The sequence below is a fragment of the Engystomops pustulosus genome, chromosome 2, assembly GCF_040894005.1.
Source record: "Engystomops pustulosus chromosome 2, aEngPut4.maternal, whole genome shotgun sequence".
NCBI lineage: Eukaryota > Metazoa > Chordata > Amphibia > Anura > Leptodactylidae > Engystomops > Engystomops pustulosus.
The window spans coordinates 105,360,354-105,377,955 of NC_092412.1; the positions used below are offsets into that span (position 1 = coordinate 105,360,354).

Genomic DNA, 17,602 nt, shown 5'->3' on the forward strand with positions numbered 1-17,602 from the left:
GGGTATTTTAATATATATTTTTTTTAAAGCTACTTTAATGCTTGACATACACAAGTCAATGTCATCCAATATGTATCTTGATATATGATACTCCAGGGAAGGGGGTTCATGAATACATCCATGTTTTATGGTTGGAGCTTGTTCATGTGAGTTAGCCCTTAAAGGACACCTGTCATCAGGTCTCTGCCACTAGTCCTGTCACCTCTACCTGTTGGAGCAGCTCACAAGGATCCCATCACAGCCTTTATCTAGTTATTTCATACATTATTCATTGTAAAATCATCTATTCTTTATTATGTAAATGAGGCTGGTCACATGGTCAGAGGCAGTGATGTCACCCCTGTTCCCCCTCCCCTCTCCTCCCCCTGCTCATGTCTGTGTGTAATGTATAGTAAAGCATAGTTAGTGCATCTGCTGACATGCTGCATCCTCCTAACATACAGGTGAGAGACACAGACATCAGCTACACATGAATCTGACATGTTCTGCTGTAACATGGCTGCAGCCTGGAGCTGCTGTATCTCTCCTAAACACACACACACACATGCACACACAGGCTGTAGGGGGCGTGGCCACCAGCACCAGGAAGCACATCATTATACAGCCTCACTCCATTACACAGGCTGTCAGTCATGCACTGGGGGTGTGGCTGTGCCTCCCACTCATGAATAGAGTGGACAGCTTGAATATGCTAATGCTTCATTAGACATTTCACAGGTCATTTGCATACAGCTTTAGGACCTCATTGCTTAGGTTTACAGGCATGTAGATGGACAATGAAGGGATAGAGGCAATGCTCTCTAATGGCAGTTTATGAAAATATATTTAGTTTAGGGGGGTTATTTTGCATGACGGGTTCTCTTTAAAACGTAGTCTCATCTTGGGTATTCCTGCCAAAGCAACAGGATGCATCAGTGGAAACTGCACTTATTTCAGGAGCATGGGTCCTTCTGATCCCGGTCTTCCAACTACTATGAAGGAGGAGTTGGAAGTGCATGTGTAGTTTTGTCCATTTCCTTCTTTAGGAATTTGGAAAAGTAGAAGAGCAGGTAAACTGCAGTTTACAGGAGAACCCTTTCTGTTAGAGGTCCTGCACTTATCTATATGTCATTGTTGACCTATAACTTGGAGCCATTAAACCGAGAATCCACCTTTTTGTTTTGTACTAGGTTATTATATGGTATGGTCAACAATTTGTGTATTCGCCAGCTGTTTCCCTGTAATATTCACATTTCCTACATTACTGACCAACTCCTGGTATAAAAACATTGTGTTGAGAGTTTAGTTTAATCTGATGGTGTGCACTGATGTCTAAAAGTGGTGTATGCAGAGGCTAGGCAGCGTGCAGTACTGTTGGCAAGGATTGAGAGATGTTATTTGAAGCTGAGCATGTGGAGCATGTATAGATGAAATCATGACATTGTAGTGAGCATGTGTGCGGGAATGGCACAGCTGTGGTCCGCCCTGCTCTTCCCTCTCCTAGAAACGGTGTTCCCACAGGATTGCACTTGGCTACTCTGATCAGGGGGAGACATTCCCCAGGAAAGGTTTCCCATGTGACACCGCATTCAGCTCCTGAGAACATACATGAATGGTTTAGAAAGCCTGAAATATTTACCCATAGGGACATTACTTATTTAGAGCATGGGACCTACATTGTGCTGACTGATATAACGTGTATGTAGAGAATTCTTTCAATTACCATGTCTTTATTGCAGGCGTCCCTAACTGTACAGCAGATGATGTTCGCTGGAGTGTGCATTTACATGGCTTAAATAGTAACTTCATACCTTTTTCTTTGTGGTTGCATAAAACAGTATTTACATGTGTGATTTCGTGTGCCTTACATTCGGATAGCCTTGGTGTTAAAGCTTGACGCCCACTTTTGTCTTTAACACCCCCCCCCCCTACTTGCGCTACAGTTTGCATTACGAAACGTAACTCTAGTGGAACGTGTGACTGCTCCCTTAAAAGTGAAATGTTACCCTGTTGTGGGCTCAGACACAATGACATGTTGCTGGTTTAGATGATTTAGGAGTACAGCGCAGTGAAGCAACATGTTCTCTCCTTGGCCTCGGGTTTTCTCTGTTGAGTTGTGACTGCTCTCCAGCAAAATAAAGCTTGGGGTGGGGGGTTGTGAGGGTGGCATGCGCACTCCTAAGCATAGGAACATGTTTCATATTTTTAAACTGCAAAAACCCCAGTAAAACATGTTTTCCCTAAAACAGTAGATCTGATAATTTTGCTTTCATTGACCACCTGCTGTTTTCTTCTTTGTCACAAAAATGGTTCTGATACTTCATTTGTGAGGCGCCTATGGCATGTGTCAGAGGTGGCACTTAGAGCCCTCTCTGTGGGCACCCAGGCCTCCACGCCAGCCCAAGTCCTCCAGTCAGGACTCAGTCTCAGGCAACTTAAAGGTTTTCCCACGAAACAAGTTAGATCATGAGAACAGGGGTTTCTGTGGAACTCCCGTCGGACCTCTCGTTGCTCCCCGAAATGAGCGTCGCAACTAGTTGCGCATGGCCCGGCTGCCTCGTTCATCTCTATGGAGCTGAGGGAGATTGCCGAGTATGGTGCTCAACAATCTCAGCAAGGGACACATCCTTGGCTGCTTGGGACTGCAGGAAGAGTGAGGTGTGGACAGGGCTGGATTATCTTTGGGGGTGCTCCTGCTGGCCCCACAAGTCTTCTTATACAGAGGGACTCTTGTCCAATTTTGCTTCTTTCTTTCCACTGTTTTGATTTTCTTCAAGAGGCCGATATGATTAACAAGAGTGGAAGAGCAGCGAGCAATAAGTTACTGATAAATAACCATGTTGGCACTCTGAGATAAATAAGTGGGTTCTGGTTTAAGTTTGGGCGCTCAGTCTCTAAAAGGTTCGCCATCACTGAAATAGTTGATCTGCTTTTATACTTCCAGGTTCCTGCCAGCATTTGTTTCCCCTCGGCTTGCTGTTGCTTGGTCCAGGAAGATATATGTTCTTTATTGTATACAGATGCATTACTTTAATTGTATAGAGTACATTAAAATTAGTGGATGGCAGATTTGAGGAGATTTTAACTCCTCTGATTCTAATGCATTTTTTGTTTTCTTTTTATGTAACAAATTATTAAATGCATTTTTTTTTCGGTTTTTTTTCAGGGCCGGCATGTCAAAACAGGTCAGCTTGCAGCTATCAAAGTCATGGATGTTACAGAGGTAAGTGATACTGTTGTTTTCAAATGGTTCCTAACCTGACCTTCTAAACCCTTTAAACCACCTTCAGCCGCTGATCAGGTTTACTTATAAATCTACCTTTCCAGTTATGTACAAAAGATATTCCGCCATGGATGGATTTTACTTATATCCATGACCGTTTTCATAGACCTATTTCATTACTATGGCATTTTAGTAATATATCTTGATATTTTACGATCTTATTCTGTAGCACAGCACAGATCATGGGGTACATGTATAAAAAGACATTACAGTGGTAATAACCTAATCAAATGAAATGATATGAATGAGGGCCCTGCTCACAATATCTCATAATCTAGGGAAGTCTACTTATACTTGTGGAATATTCCCATCGTTGGAATATCCTATAATGTACAATTTTGTATATTTTAACTATAGAGAAGGCTGCACCTAGACATCATTCACATCTACCACACAATCTACTGCAAAGGAAGCCTTATTAGTGCTGACATATGTTTCCTTCTTGCATGATAAAGGAAAGCTGGAGCTGCTTATTTAGTTGTTAGCGGTGGTATATTTCCTTGACATGGTTTTCCTGATGTCTCATTCATCAATGGTTACACACAGGAAGAGAGGTAGAGCATGGCTTGTGATGTCAGGTGTCCCTGAATCATTGTTTGCTTCCAGCCCAGTTCCTGTGTCCTGAACACTACAGCAATGAGAATGGTGGTAGTTTTTTATATGTAATTTGGACCTATTCTACCGATAAGATTAAGGACATGGATCATTTTTTTCAAGGGCTGGCTCTTGTTTGTTTGCATTTATTTCTGCCTATTGGGATGACTTTGGATGCATTAGGATGACTTTCCTTAGGCAACAATTTATTTTATTTTTTGGGGGAGACAAAAACTACTCTTTCCAGAGAACACATTACTGACCCTTTTACATTGGTGGTGACCTTCTGGCTGTGTTTTATTGCTTCCTGAGTACTTTACGGGAACCTAGATAAAAACACAAGTGCAAATCTGCTCGTATAGCTTTAGGGAACAACACTAGGGCTGACTGACATGGAAACCTATTGCTATCATCAACATGTACATTAGGATGAATCTCTAAAATCTCTGTGTTTGGTTTGTCACCACTTCTGTTGTAGTGCATGCTGTTGCCATTTTATTTATTCTAGGCATACACATTTAATTTTAATATATCTGTATGTATCTTGTGCTAAAGCTGCTGTCTTCTATTCTCAATCTCCCATTAATATGAATGTCTTTTGTGTTTTTTTGTTTTTTTTGGTCTGGGGTCTTTCACAACTTTCTATTTGTCACAACCACACTGGGTCAGTTATCAGTGGGGTTCTGATGACCACGTCTGTGTCAACACAAACTGCGATGCAGTGGTGTAAATCTCACATTTGACATGAACATCACATTGTCGCACAAAGTTGGTAAACAACAAAGACCAGTAAGGTATTGCAGTTTTTCTTATCCGCATATTGAATGTATGCATAAGGAAATTCATGTGAACATTGGCACATTCAGCATCTGTCTGTTCTACATGTATGTGTGATGCATATGCCTGACTTCACATGAATAACCTGAGCAGCCGGTGGCCCCGTTCTTCTTTGATGATAATTCGCTTTGACGTGGTCTTTAAAATTATCGATCAGTGTGAGCTTTAAACTGAAGTAGTCCCTCATCTCAGAGGAGAGATCATCATATCGCATATGATTTTTTTTTTTTTTTAATACTCCATACAATGTTATGCATTTGTTTGCAGCTCAATGCTCTTATTGCATTGTGAACGAATACTTAGTAGATGTTCCCGTTTTTAAGATATTTTCTCTAATATGTTTATTATTGAAAGCTTATCTAGCAGGATGCTAGAAACCTTTGCCATTGTGCACATTTACATTTGTGGTGTATTGATTTTGCACATCTTGCTGACCCCAGCCATTATCTCCGCTCTGCTCACACATGGCATGCTAAGTAACAATAGCCTTTCATTTGTACACCCATATTATTGCAGGAATCCTTATGCTGTAAATGACAGATACTAGTTTCAGTGCTCTAGTCACTCAGGCCCACGGTCACAACATGGTTAATACTTCATTATTCTGATAGTTTCCTAAATGGAATGTTTTATCCATCCAGAGAGGAAAATGCCAATCTCACAAGTCATATCCTTGTCCTTATATTGCTCCTGTGAAGAAATCTATCTTTGGTGGTTTGTATTTTCCTAAAGATAACGTATTATGTTTGGCAGTATATACTGTGTCCTATAGTACGCTGACCTGACACATATGCAGCAGCGGCAGTGTGTGGAGTTCCTGGAGGATTGTGGGTAGTGATAAGTGAGGGATGTTGCACTTGGGAGTTGCGCATACAGTACATACAAGCCTTCTGTAAGATTAATGAACAAAGCCCCGATGAAGTCACATGGTCTCTGAATGGTTTTCTGCTTGACAACATGATCCTATCAGCCAAACAACGTTGTAGCTTCTTATGACCTCACTTTCCTGAAATAAACCGTCAGGATGGATTAGCATGGAGCAGTGAGCCCTGATTTACAAGGTGTCATGGAATGTGTACGATTCCTAAGCCTGCGCTGGAAGTGTTAACGGATAATCGCATTTCATTAACAGTTTTTATTTTTTTCTTCACCTGTGTTATCTCTTTTTCAGCTCTGGTGAGACTTGACTTGTAGAGAAGGAAGCAATGTTTAGGAGACATTGTTCAATGTAATACCCACTTGTGTATACTAGGTTGTATTTTGGCAGATATAGAAGGCAAGCAATCTGAATACTGTAGCCCATCTATTAAAGGGTTCACTATACACAGAAGCAGTTGGTTTTATTTGGTCTGTGTATTGTGGATGGCATCATGACTAGTTGATTTGATTGTTTTCTGTATAGAGAAGTTTATTTTATATGTAATCTCTATATAAGGCACCTGCATATGAACACTTTTTCTGTTCTTGGGCCACAAACCATGGATCTGTGGTCCATATTTGTGGTCTGTGGGTAATCTGCTGCCAATCCATATGTCTGCAAAAATGACATCTGTGTATCATACATTTTTGTGGATTTGCAAAAGACAAACGCTGGCAAGTAATGTCACTAGTGTGTCCCTATCTTTTGAATGTTAAATTAATATTTCCTAGAAACTGATCCATAAATATGGATGGCACACAGATGACACCTATGTGGCATCCATATTTTTCACCTTTTCATAGACTTTTGGAATCCCAAAGTTGTACACATGGGCTGGAGTATTTCCTGCTCTGAGTTTTTTTTTCAGCCTCCTCATAGATTAGTGAGGAACATGTTCATGTATACAGATCCATTGATATTAATGTGTCGGTATGTCACTAAACAGGTAGTGGACGGTGTGTGCATGTTGCCTATAATTCTGTAGAATGGTAATGTATTGCTTTTAAGGAGTCCATTATATATACCGTATATGTTAAAGGTCATACATTGTTACCCTGGGGGAAACTATATGCAAATTCACTATAATTTCAAAACCACAATTATAAAGTCTTGGGCTTTTAACCTGTTGAAAAGCAGCCATTGTATAAGTCTGTGCACACCCCTTATAACATATCTTGGACAAAGGCCAAGCTAGAAACCATGCCCTGGCAACCAGAGCTCTATTTGTCACTGTAGGAGGGCAATCACCCTGAAGGATGCCTGCAGGTGATCATCTAGTTAGGCTGGCATCACGGTCCTTTTACAAGAAATTGACTTTGCAAGGATATCCGCTTTTCAACTGATGGCGATAGAGGCAGAGAAAACCTTACGGGCACAAAATTGGTAGATGGCTGAAACCGTTCATTTGGGACCCCACAATCACAGTTTCACAGCTAAAATTTTTCTTTGTGGGGCATGAGGCAGTTTTTAAAGGGGTTTGCCGAAGATGGATCGAAAATTCTCAAATTTCAATTCCCTAGTGATGTTTACACAATAAAGATAATTTTCAACCCCTTACTTTACAATTTTACTCAGTTTTATCATGATCCCTGTAGTGCTATGAGATGCTGCGTGCTGACAATGTGGTTAGATTATCAGGGTACAGGTTTATCTACACTTTTATTTAGCTTCTGAACATTCACTAGTATCTGACACATAGAAAGAAAGGAAAAATGGAATGGGCACATTCCAAAGGAGCAAGAATAGGTGTCTATAATACAGTTTTATTTATAAACCGATAGAACTTCAGTATATAATAAAATAAGTAAATTTCATTGCAAAGTACCTTATAATAAAATAGTCCCTTTAACGCGTTCCGGGTACTTGGACCCTTTCTCAAAAAACGGACAGGTGAATAATAAGAACAATACAAGTATTACAATCTTAAATACCTTAACCGACCTTTGTCAAGGTGTAAGAGGTAACGGGATTGGGTGCCTCCGGCCACAGGTCTATTACCTAGCATTCCCTCCTTCCATCATGGTTTAAACACTGAGTAACTTTTTGCCTCTGGTCTCTGTTCTGCTTATATGTACTGGATTCTCCTTTTTTCATTTGTTCATGTTACCTGTTGTATCTTACGTTCATCTGGGGAACCTAATATTGTTATAGCATTGACTCTACTTTGAATGTTTACAGTTGATCAGCTTATCTTTTTTTCGGGACGGAATTTAGGCATGTTTACTAGAATTTTATATTTACCCTGTGTGAGGTGATTGCATTTACGTATTTTTTGCAGACCTGTGGCCGCTTGTGGATCTCTGTTATTTACCGTATTTTCCGGACTATAAGGCGCACTTAAAAGCATTGGATTTCCGTGGAAATCCAAAGTGCGCCTTATAGTCCGGTGCGCCCTATGTATGGCGCTGGGCACAGGGCAGCGGACCATACTTACATAGGTCCCCGCTACCGGAGATCTCCAGCGGGAGATCTGCTGTCTCCGGTAGCGGGGACCTATGTAAGTATGGTCCGCTGCCCTCCTCCACCTCCCCCTCACCTTCTCCGCTCACCTTTCCCGCGTTCCCCGTCGCGTCTCGGCGTCGCGTCTCGTCGCCGCGTCACGTCGGGTCTCCGCCACGCCCCCGGACCTCCGCCACGCCCCCGGCCGCCGGACCCCGCGCCTTATAGTCCGATGCGCCTTATATATGTAATTATTACATATATAAGGCGCATCGGACTAATGCGCCTTATAGTCCGGTGCGCCCTATAGGGCAGAAAATACGGTAGCTCTGATCCACTTGGTTTTGTAAATATGTGTGTTCTTACACTTTTTAAGTGGTTTTAAAAACATGTATGTGAGACATTTTTGTGAATTATAATAAAGTTTTTGACCTTTCTGCCTATACACACTTGCCTGTTCTTGGTCTAAGCTCACTTCTTGAATGTGTTGGCTTTGTGGCATTACTTACTGTGTATGATAACACGCTCCACACTGTTTGGTATAGGTAACAGGATTGGTCTTCTTAGTTGTTGTTCTGCCCCGCACGGATCAAGTGTGGTTTGGCGCGAGTGCAGCTGCTGTTTCCGGTAACGCAGGTTCGCGCATGCGCTCAAGATACTCCAGCATGCCACTGCACATGTACCAGAACGGAACCGTGTGCTTGGAGCGCAACCATGGAAATATAAACAAACTCCCGGCAAGGATCGCCAATATGATGATGATCACCTATGCAAGTGGATCAGAGTTGATGAGATCCATGAGAAGCATATTACACACTATGACACAGTCATCTCTGCTGCATCTCTGCTCTATCACAAAAATAATAATAATAATAATCTTAGGGGACATGCACAAATATAATAGCACATTACAGAGTACAAACAGTCATATGGAAGAATAGGAGTGAGGGGCCTGCTCACAAGAGGATGAAGGGGTGATACAAGAAGTATAAGAGCTTGTATAATGGTCTAACCATTCTTTATAATGGAACAGAATAAAATAATTTAATAAATATAAATTCTTCTGCTTGAACCAGCCATCAGCTGCCATCTTATATACAAGGTCCAAGGTGAAAGTGAGAGAAGCCTGGAGCTTGGTATATATCTGGTGTTTGCTGGATAACTGACAGGAGGAGGACATAGGACTGATAAGTTAAGGGAGGGTTCACATTTCATGCAGTTAGTGAGTGTGGAAGACTTGCCTGAAGAGATGGGTTTTAAGACCATGTTTGAAACTTTGGAGGTTGGGTGTTAATCTGATAGTTTGGGGAAGGTCAAAGTTTCAAATCTGCTCTTAAAACCCATCACACTCGCTAACTGCATGAAATGTCAACTCTCTCTTTACTAATCCATCCTATGTTCATTGGAGAGGTGGAAAAAATAGGTCTGTACTGCGCTGATTGATAGACACAACGTTTTTTATTCGTAATGCGTAAAATGGGAGGACAACGTGTTTCGGGAACGGACTGTTCCCTTCATCTGGTCCAATACTACGTTCTAAAAGTCTTTTAAAAAATACATAAATAAGTCCATATGTAACGACATAAAGAGCATAAAAACATAAATGCCTGATGGAATGTGAGGAATTATTCATATAAAGTCAATAAAGGTGGGTGGAAAGAAATGATATGACGTTCAGATTGCACTGGTAACATATGCCATAGATACATTTCATAAGAGATAATAAGTGCATCATTGGATATTCATGGTAATTGGTGTTTTCATAATTTAAAAGAATAATAGTTCATGGTCATTGATGTTTCATAGAAGCATAAATTCATAAAAGCACAAGTTCATAAAAATGCATTGCACTGGCAGCGTATTCAAATTACATAAATGAATTTCATATGAACACAAATAGAAAATAAAAATAAAGAATAATGAAAAAAAACTAGGCTTGTACTGGAGTATATATGGTATATTAGAGCTATGGGGAAATATTTCAAGAAAGAGGTTAAATGTGTTCCAGAGATTCATTTAGTCCGTTTGGGCACATAGTATTCAGTTTAAAAATCCTGAAACTTTCCCTTTTTATGAGTTGGGACAGACTATCAGGGTGGTTATTGGGTATCCGTTCGCTGGGGGTAAGGGTCAAGATGCTGATGTCGTCATCGCGGTGTTGATAGCAATTCCATCCTATGTCCTCCTCCTGTCAGTTATCCGGCAAACGCCAGATATATACCAATTCTCTGGAATGACCTTCCCTAGACTTTCAGACTTATACCCAACCTCCAGAGAATTGCAGAGGATTGCAGATATCATCTCAAGTTGCTTATGTGACAGAATTTGAACTTCTATATAGATGAAAAAGATGGTTTTATTTATAAATAAGCTGAATAGAATATCTAAGATATTATGTTGAAGCTTTTAATAGCCATGATTGTACATCTTGTTACCAGCTTTTACCTGTTCCTTCCCAGAGATTTTCCCCCTTTGCACTACACAAAAGATCATCTCTTAACAATTCTCTTTTTTTGCCTTCAGAAATGCATGTGGAGAAACCACCATAAAGGTCTGCGTCTTCCTCTAGGTTCCTCTGCATGTGCCCTTGAGCGTGGGATGTTACACATAGTGTTTTGGCTTGTTTCTTAACTTGAAGCTGCCAAATGAATCTCTGGATGCCTATCTAGATATTCAGGTTGCCAGGCAGACTATTTGTAAATTTTAGTTTTTTTACTGCTAGATAGCCTATACAGACCTTGGCATATTATTGGATGTACAGCGATCTGTTGTATAATGTGAATGGTCATATTCTCTGGATACACCATATATGCTTCATCATTGGCTGCGTTTCAGGCTACAAATAATACCTGACCTCACAAGTGAGTAGGGACAGTCACAGCACGGAGGTAAAGCTTGACATTCTCTTAGTGTTCATGTGGTCTATTGACAAGAATGAGCAGTGGTGGCACAGGTGCCAGAGGTGGCATTCAGAGCCATCTCTGTGGGCACCCAGGTCATTACTCCAGCACAGTTTGTCAGACAGGTTGAGGACTCGAGGCATCCTCCTGCAGTCCTGGGTAGCCCAGGATGTGCTGTGTTATTTTAAAGCAACACTTCTTGGGCTTCCTGGGACTGCAGGAGGAGCAAGGTGGTGTGGACACGACTAAATCATCATTGGAGCTCCTGCCCTGTGATTCTTCCTGTTCAAGGGGACCCTGGAGGGAAGCTACAATGATAAGAACACAAATATATTTGAAAGGCGGAGGGAAATTTGTATTAATACAATGGAAAGCTGTAGCAGGGCACGGAGCAATAAGCTGCTGATTAAACTATTGTGTTGGCGCTTTGTGATAAATAACTGCATTTTTGCCTGTAGTTTGGGCTCTCTGACTCTGAAAGGTTCACAATCACTGAGGTAGACTATTGCTTGGATGGCGTTGTTCCTGTCATCTAAGGCTACATGCACACAACCATATTTGTGGCCATTATGTTTGTTACTCATGACCTTGACCCTTCTAAAATCGGCTTTTAAAATGATGCTAATGGACATTACTAGAGCCTTTCTATGCTGTAGCTTTGCAGAAGCACATCCTTCCCCTGCCCTTACCCCTGCCTATACCTTCAGTAATCTCACACAGTGAGCAGTGGTGGCAGTGCTCTTGCACAGTGTAATAGCTTGTGAAGCTACAGCATGGGAAAGCTCTGGTGACTCCTCCTCTCCTGAGCCCTTCATACATAACAAATTAACAAAAAAAGGAAGCCAACCATGGATAAGTTTTGGTGCCTGTATGAATTGTGAAGATATGGAGATGTTGTATGATTTGATCTTTCTATAACTTACAAAGAAAGTTGCTTGCATGACAAAACCGTGAATCATGCAGTGTTAGTAAGGGACTTTTGTATACACGTGCATTGATATACACTAGGCCAGTGATGGCGAAGCTTTTGGCGGCCAAGTGCCCAAACTGCAACCCAAAACCCCCCTTATTTATCGCGAGGTGCCAAGAAAAATTAAAGCGGCAACTTATTGCTCCCTGTTCTTCAACAACTTTCGATCATATTGGCCTCCTAAGGACAAGAAGTCCAGTGTCCCTCTGCACACAGAGAATCGTGGGGCCAGCAGAAGGTCCTTCAAAGATAATTCAGCCCTGTCTACTCATTCTCCCTCTTCCTACAGTCCCAAGCAGTGAAGTAATAACTTTAATATATGACTGAAGGCAGCATCTTTTAAGTTCATTGGAACTGCAGAAAGATCCTTTGAATCCAGTTTGGTGTGCTGGGGCAATGGCCTGGGTGCCCACTGAAAGGGCTCTGAGTGCCACCTGTGGCAACCGTGCCAAAGTTCACCACCACTGCAGTAGGCCTAGGGAAGATGGTGGTTTGAAATATTTCTAGCACTCGCAAGTAATGACAGAATAGAAGTTGAAGCAATTTATCAAAGTCCTTCTCTGCAGTCCCATTGACCTTGGACTTTGTCTGTAAGATGGCGGCTGATGACTGGTTCAAGCAGCTGCTTTTTATTAAAGATCTTATTATGTTGCCTTATAAAGAATGACTGGATCATTGTATTTCTTGTGTCACCCCTTCATCCTCCTAGACCAGTGGTGGCGAACCTATGGCACGGGTGCCAGAGGCGGCACTCAGAGCCCTTTCTGTGGGCACCCGGACCATCACTCCAGCACCAGACAGGACTCAAAGAATCTCCCTGCAGTTCCAAGCAACTTAAAAGGTGTTGCTTTCAGTCATATTTTGATACTTACTTCGGTACTTGGGACTGTAGGAAGAGGGAGAATGAGTAAACAGGGCCGAATTATCTTTGGAGGACCTCCTGCTGGCCCCATGATTCTCTGTACAGAGGGACACTGGAAAGAAGCTAAAATGATGAAAATTTTCCATCTTTCTACTGTGTTGCTGTCCTCAGGAGGCCAATATGATTAAAAGTTGTTTAACAGGGAGCAATAAGTTACTGCTTTCATTTTTGGTTGGCACCTCGTGATAAATAAGGGGGGTTTTGGGTTGCAGTTTGGGCACTCAGCCGCTAAAAGGTTCGCCATCACCGTCCTAGACTGTAAGCTCTTGTGATCAGGGCCCTCACTCCTATTGTTTCATAGGACTGCTTGTACTCTGTAATGAATATTATTATTAATTATCACTATTGCTGGGAAAAATGTCTGGGCGTCATCTATGTATGGGAGCCCTCGTGACTGCTGCTTGATGAAATTTAACAAGGCTTATACTTTTATTCTTGGGGGAAATACCGTACGTTGTTGCTGAATGTATGGTATGTAGGGCAGTCGAAGAGAAGCGATGCTGTAGACCACACAAAGAATCATTTGAATACATAGTATATCTAGCATGAGCTTACAATATTTGTTACAGCTTTGCTATTTTGAATCGCTGTAGTGTAGTGATATTTTCCCTGCATCCAATCGATCTGACCATTTGAACTCTAGCAGCTGTAGAGTAGAAAGTGAACCATAGATATTTTGATGACCAGGAATACTAGATCTAATTACATTTTTTTTTTTTTTTTTTAAGGCAAATGGTATAAAGTTGGGTTCATATGGCATGATCATAGCTTCTTGCTCTGAATTAGGTAAAGGTAGTCTTAAAAACCCTTTTATTTTTTGCTGTAAATCTGCCAACCATTTACCTCTTTTAGTTTTTTTTTTATAAAAGGACAGAATTTATGTATAATCTTTATTACATTTTTCTATAAAACATTACATATATAATAATGCTATACAATTGGCATTTACACTTTTGTAATTACCCATGGTATATTATATCATACACATGATATATGCATTGGAGAAATACTAAAAATAAATAGTACAGAAAAAGCCTAATTCTTTCATGCATAATTATAATCATATCTTACTACACATACACTTTTTAAACCACAATCTTACTTGTAAGAAAATTGGCAAAATACACCTACTAGACCTTGCAAGGCCATCACACAATCTCCTCTGGTAATCTGAGTAAGTTTATACCGATACCCCGCATATATACCCCTGAGAGGGAGCTAATAAAGGGGATGGGGGGAATGAAAATAAATGAAATAAAAAGGAATTCTAAAATAATATAAAAAATGATATAAATCTTTTCAGATGTTTTTCTTTAAATATGATCTGATACCTATTCTCTAAAGTCTCAATCCACAATTTACATTTATTTTGAAATGGTTTTGTCTTCCCATTTTGGCGACAATATATCTGTTCATATCTAACAATCCTTATTATGTATGGCATTCAGTTATACACACAGGGCACCTTAGTTTTGGGTAATGATTTTTTTTTTTCCTTGCTATGCATGGAGCTTATAATTTAGCCCTGTGTGTACTCCTTGGCCAGATTTTAGCATTAAAAACCTAGTACTTTAGTAGCGGCTCTGCTATATATTACAATTCTGCTCACTGTTGGGCTAGGGTCTCCTCAACCAGCCAAAATAATTCAACCATAATTTTAACCTGGTATAGGTGTATGTACACAAACATGGCTATCACATACATATGTATGTGCTGGACTTAATGGGGCAGATTTATGAAACTGTCTGAATATTGTTAGTTGCCAACCAATTACAGCTCTGCTTTCATTTAACCAGTGCTCATGAATATTTAAAGGGGATCTGTGATTGGTTGCCATGGGCAACTAAGAATATTCAGACTTTTAGACAGCTTGATAAATCTGCCCCAATGTATGAGGAAGTGGAGCTAGTAAAGTTTTCAGAATATTTGACTTTTTGCCTAGGAAGGAAATATTCAAGTACGCCTCTGGAGTAGGATAAGGTACACTTTGCCCCAATGCTACCTTAAAAGGCTGCTCCTTACACATCACTGCATGACTTGTAAGCGTTCTAGTGACATGAAGTGGATAATGGACAAACCAAAAGGAACAGACTCCCGACAGTAGACAGCGCTGTAGCAATATTTTTGCATCTTTCCAGCACCATGTTGGGTACTGGTTTGGCTGAATGATCAGCCATCCATGTGGATCAGGAGAGACACTAAACTCCTAATGGAGTTTTTACCTTCACAAGCCACCTATTACAGGCATACTGAGACTTAAAGGAAACCTACCATGAAGATACTACTATCAGAAGTAGATCTGATGGTAGATTCCTTCTTCCTGCCTCTGCCCTAATCTGTGTTTTATTAATTCTGGAATTAAACAAAACTGAAAACACTAACAAAAATTGTTAGTGAACATTAACTGCAGAGGCTATTGGGACGTGTACTAGCCATAGCTGTAAGGCTAGTACACGCCCCAGTAACCTTTTGTAGTTAATTTACATATTACTAAAATACATTTTTCTTACAAGTAAGGTTTCAGGATTATTAAATTGCAGATTAGGGCAGAGGCAGGCAGAATTAATGTACCATCAGATCTACTTCTGATAGTAGTATCCTCATGGTAGGTTTCCTTTAAAGGCCAACCATGCATGGGATTGAGGTCTTCTGCAACTATGGCCTGCCTAGGCAGAATCCCTAAAAGGAGTTTAGTCTCTTCCCCGACAGGGGAGATAAATTCTGCGGCTGTAGGAGGAACCTGAAGCTTCACACTTCTATGAAAGATGTTCTGCCACTTAAATTCTTCTGTGTCATTCCCTCTACACCAGGATAGACAGTATTCCAGTATGTATTGAAGAAAAAGGGGAAAAATGATTAACAGTAGTTGGCTGACGCCTGCCAACTCCTACAGTGAAGCAGCAAATAATTTCGATCTGGCTCTTGTAGCAAGGAAAGACATTAACTGTAGCTCTGTTGTGTATCCGCTTCATCTTATCCCAGCATGACCTCGGCTAGGCTGCTATAATCTAAATGCACAGTGTTCATGTAGTCAGTAGGTCAATCCTCCTAGTAATCTGCTCACACCTGGGATGGCGGTGTATTCTCCGAGAGGCAGCGCTGCTCACCGTCTCCTGGAGTGCTTTGTGGTGAAGGATTAAAATAGGAGCTCCCAGGTGACAGTGGATTTACTGGGCCATATGGCATTCAGCTCTCATGGCAAAAACAGAGGGTTTGTTACACATCTCACAAATATTTAACCTCTTGTAGCTTTATTTTGTATCTTTTTCTAGAAATTTTTGTTGGTATTTTTTTTATTGTAATAACCTGGAAAACATTAAGCATGTTTTATTACCATTGACTACGACTTGCCTGTTGCTTTTTGGGCAGCCATATTGCTATTTGCATCTGCTGCATCTGTGTGGTGTCCTTCTATTGAAGACTGACATTTTCATGAAAACTGATGTACAGGGGGTGATATATCTTGCTGGAACATCTGGTGAGACTATGGGGGACATTTATTATGGTTTATTTTCTGGTGTACAAGTTCTGAAATGATCACAGTTCCTTTAGGACCACCAGGAATTGCAATTATTTCCCCCATAATGACACCTCCAAGCCAAGTGGGTGTGGAGGGGCATGCAGGAAGACATGGCATGGGCTGGCATGGGGCGTTCCTGCCCTGCTCACTTGCTATAACCAGCAACTGTTCAGTCCCGAACAATCACTTGCAATCGCACAAATTCAATGCCAGACGCTGCTTTGGATAGAATTTTACGCCAATGCAACCACCCACGCATCTGAAGGAGGGCTTATATCCAATGCTTGTGTATGATAAATGTCCATCAATCAATCTGTGAGACATGAGCTGTCTTCAGGAGTAAAGTGTTTTTTTTTTTTTTTTCCAACTCAAAAGACATTGCTGCCTAAATGCTGTGACCTCTATAGCAAAGTGCCATTTGTTTGGAGATTTCCCCTGAGGCCAATAATTTGTCCCATTCTGAGTCATACGTTGCCTCCAGTGTGTATTAGTGCTATGACTGTTAAGTGGAAGTATCTAAAGGTGGCCATATAGATTATGTACGAGTGAAACGATTGTTTTCAAGCCTAATATTACCATATGTCATGTCATCCATGATGCCACTGGACTATTAGATTAGTAGAAACCTCTACTTTGGTGTGATATCTTGCGATCTGCAATGTGGGTTTGACATGTACCATAAAACGGTATCTACCAGAATGCATAGCACCCACATTAAACTTTGGTAATGAAGAAGCAATAGAATGGGGAGGTTTCTCAAGATTTTGTGTGTTTTGAGTGTGTGCATACAGCATATATTTAATAATACTTGTAAAGACAGTGCTTTTTGTGTTTATTTTCTGTGTACAGTAATCTAATGTTTAGCTCTTGCACCAGATACCTTTCTGAATGAATACCAAATGCAGATGGTAGGTGACAATGAAAGGAGGATTTGAGATGAGTATCATATTTCAGGAGCATTTAGACTTTGAAAAATATGAGCATATGGTGTTTATAATCCTACGACAGTGGCCTTTCTGTCTCCCCTTACTATCGTGTACAAGAAACCTAGCTTTCCTGTGCCCCTTCCAGGTCTAGTGTCTGTCTGAAGTTACTGTGTGGCAGGATTGTAATGTAGGAATCAAAATTCACAAACTATTTTACTAGCTCAATTGTTTGAAGGCCAGCTGTACATTGAAATATTTTTTTGTGTTCTTTTTATAGTACAGGTAAATACTTTTTAACACATTCATACTTTTT

The 17,602-nt window shown here is 40.7% G+C and overlaps 2 protein-coding genes across 5 annotated transcripts in view; both read left to right on the forward strand.

The window, feature by feature from the left end:
- The window catches only part of RPL31 (ribosomal protein L31), a 435,376-nt gene that overhangs the window by 414,792 nt on the left and 2,982 nt on the right, over positions 1-17,602 (forward strand). The window lies entirely within an intron of this gene.
- Positions 1-17,602, forward strand: part of MAP4K4 (mitogen-activated protein kinase kinase kinase kinase 4) — an 83,255-nt gene that overhangs the window by 31,841 nt on the left and 33,812 nt on the right. For all 4 annotated transcript variants that reach the window (XM_072135876.1, XM_072135877.1, XM_072135878.1 and 1 more), the window contains exon 3: positions 3,146-3,202. In XM_072135876.1, coding sequence (XP_071991977.1) covers positions 3,146-3,202 — 57 coding nt within the window. The remainder of the gene's footprint in view (positions 1-3,145; positions 3,203-17,602) is intronic.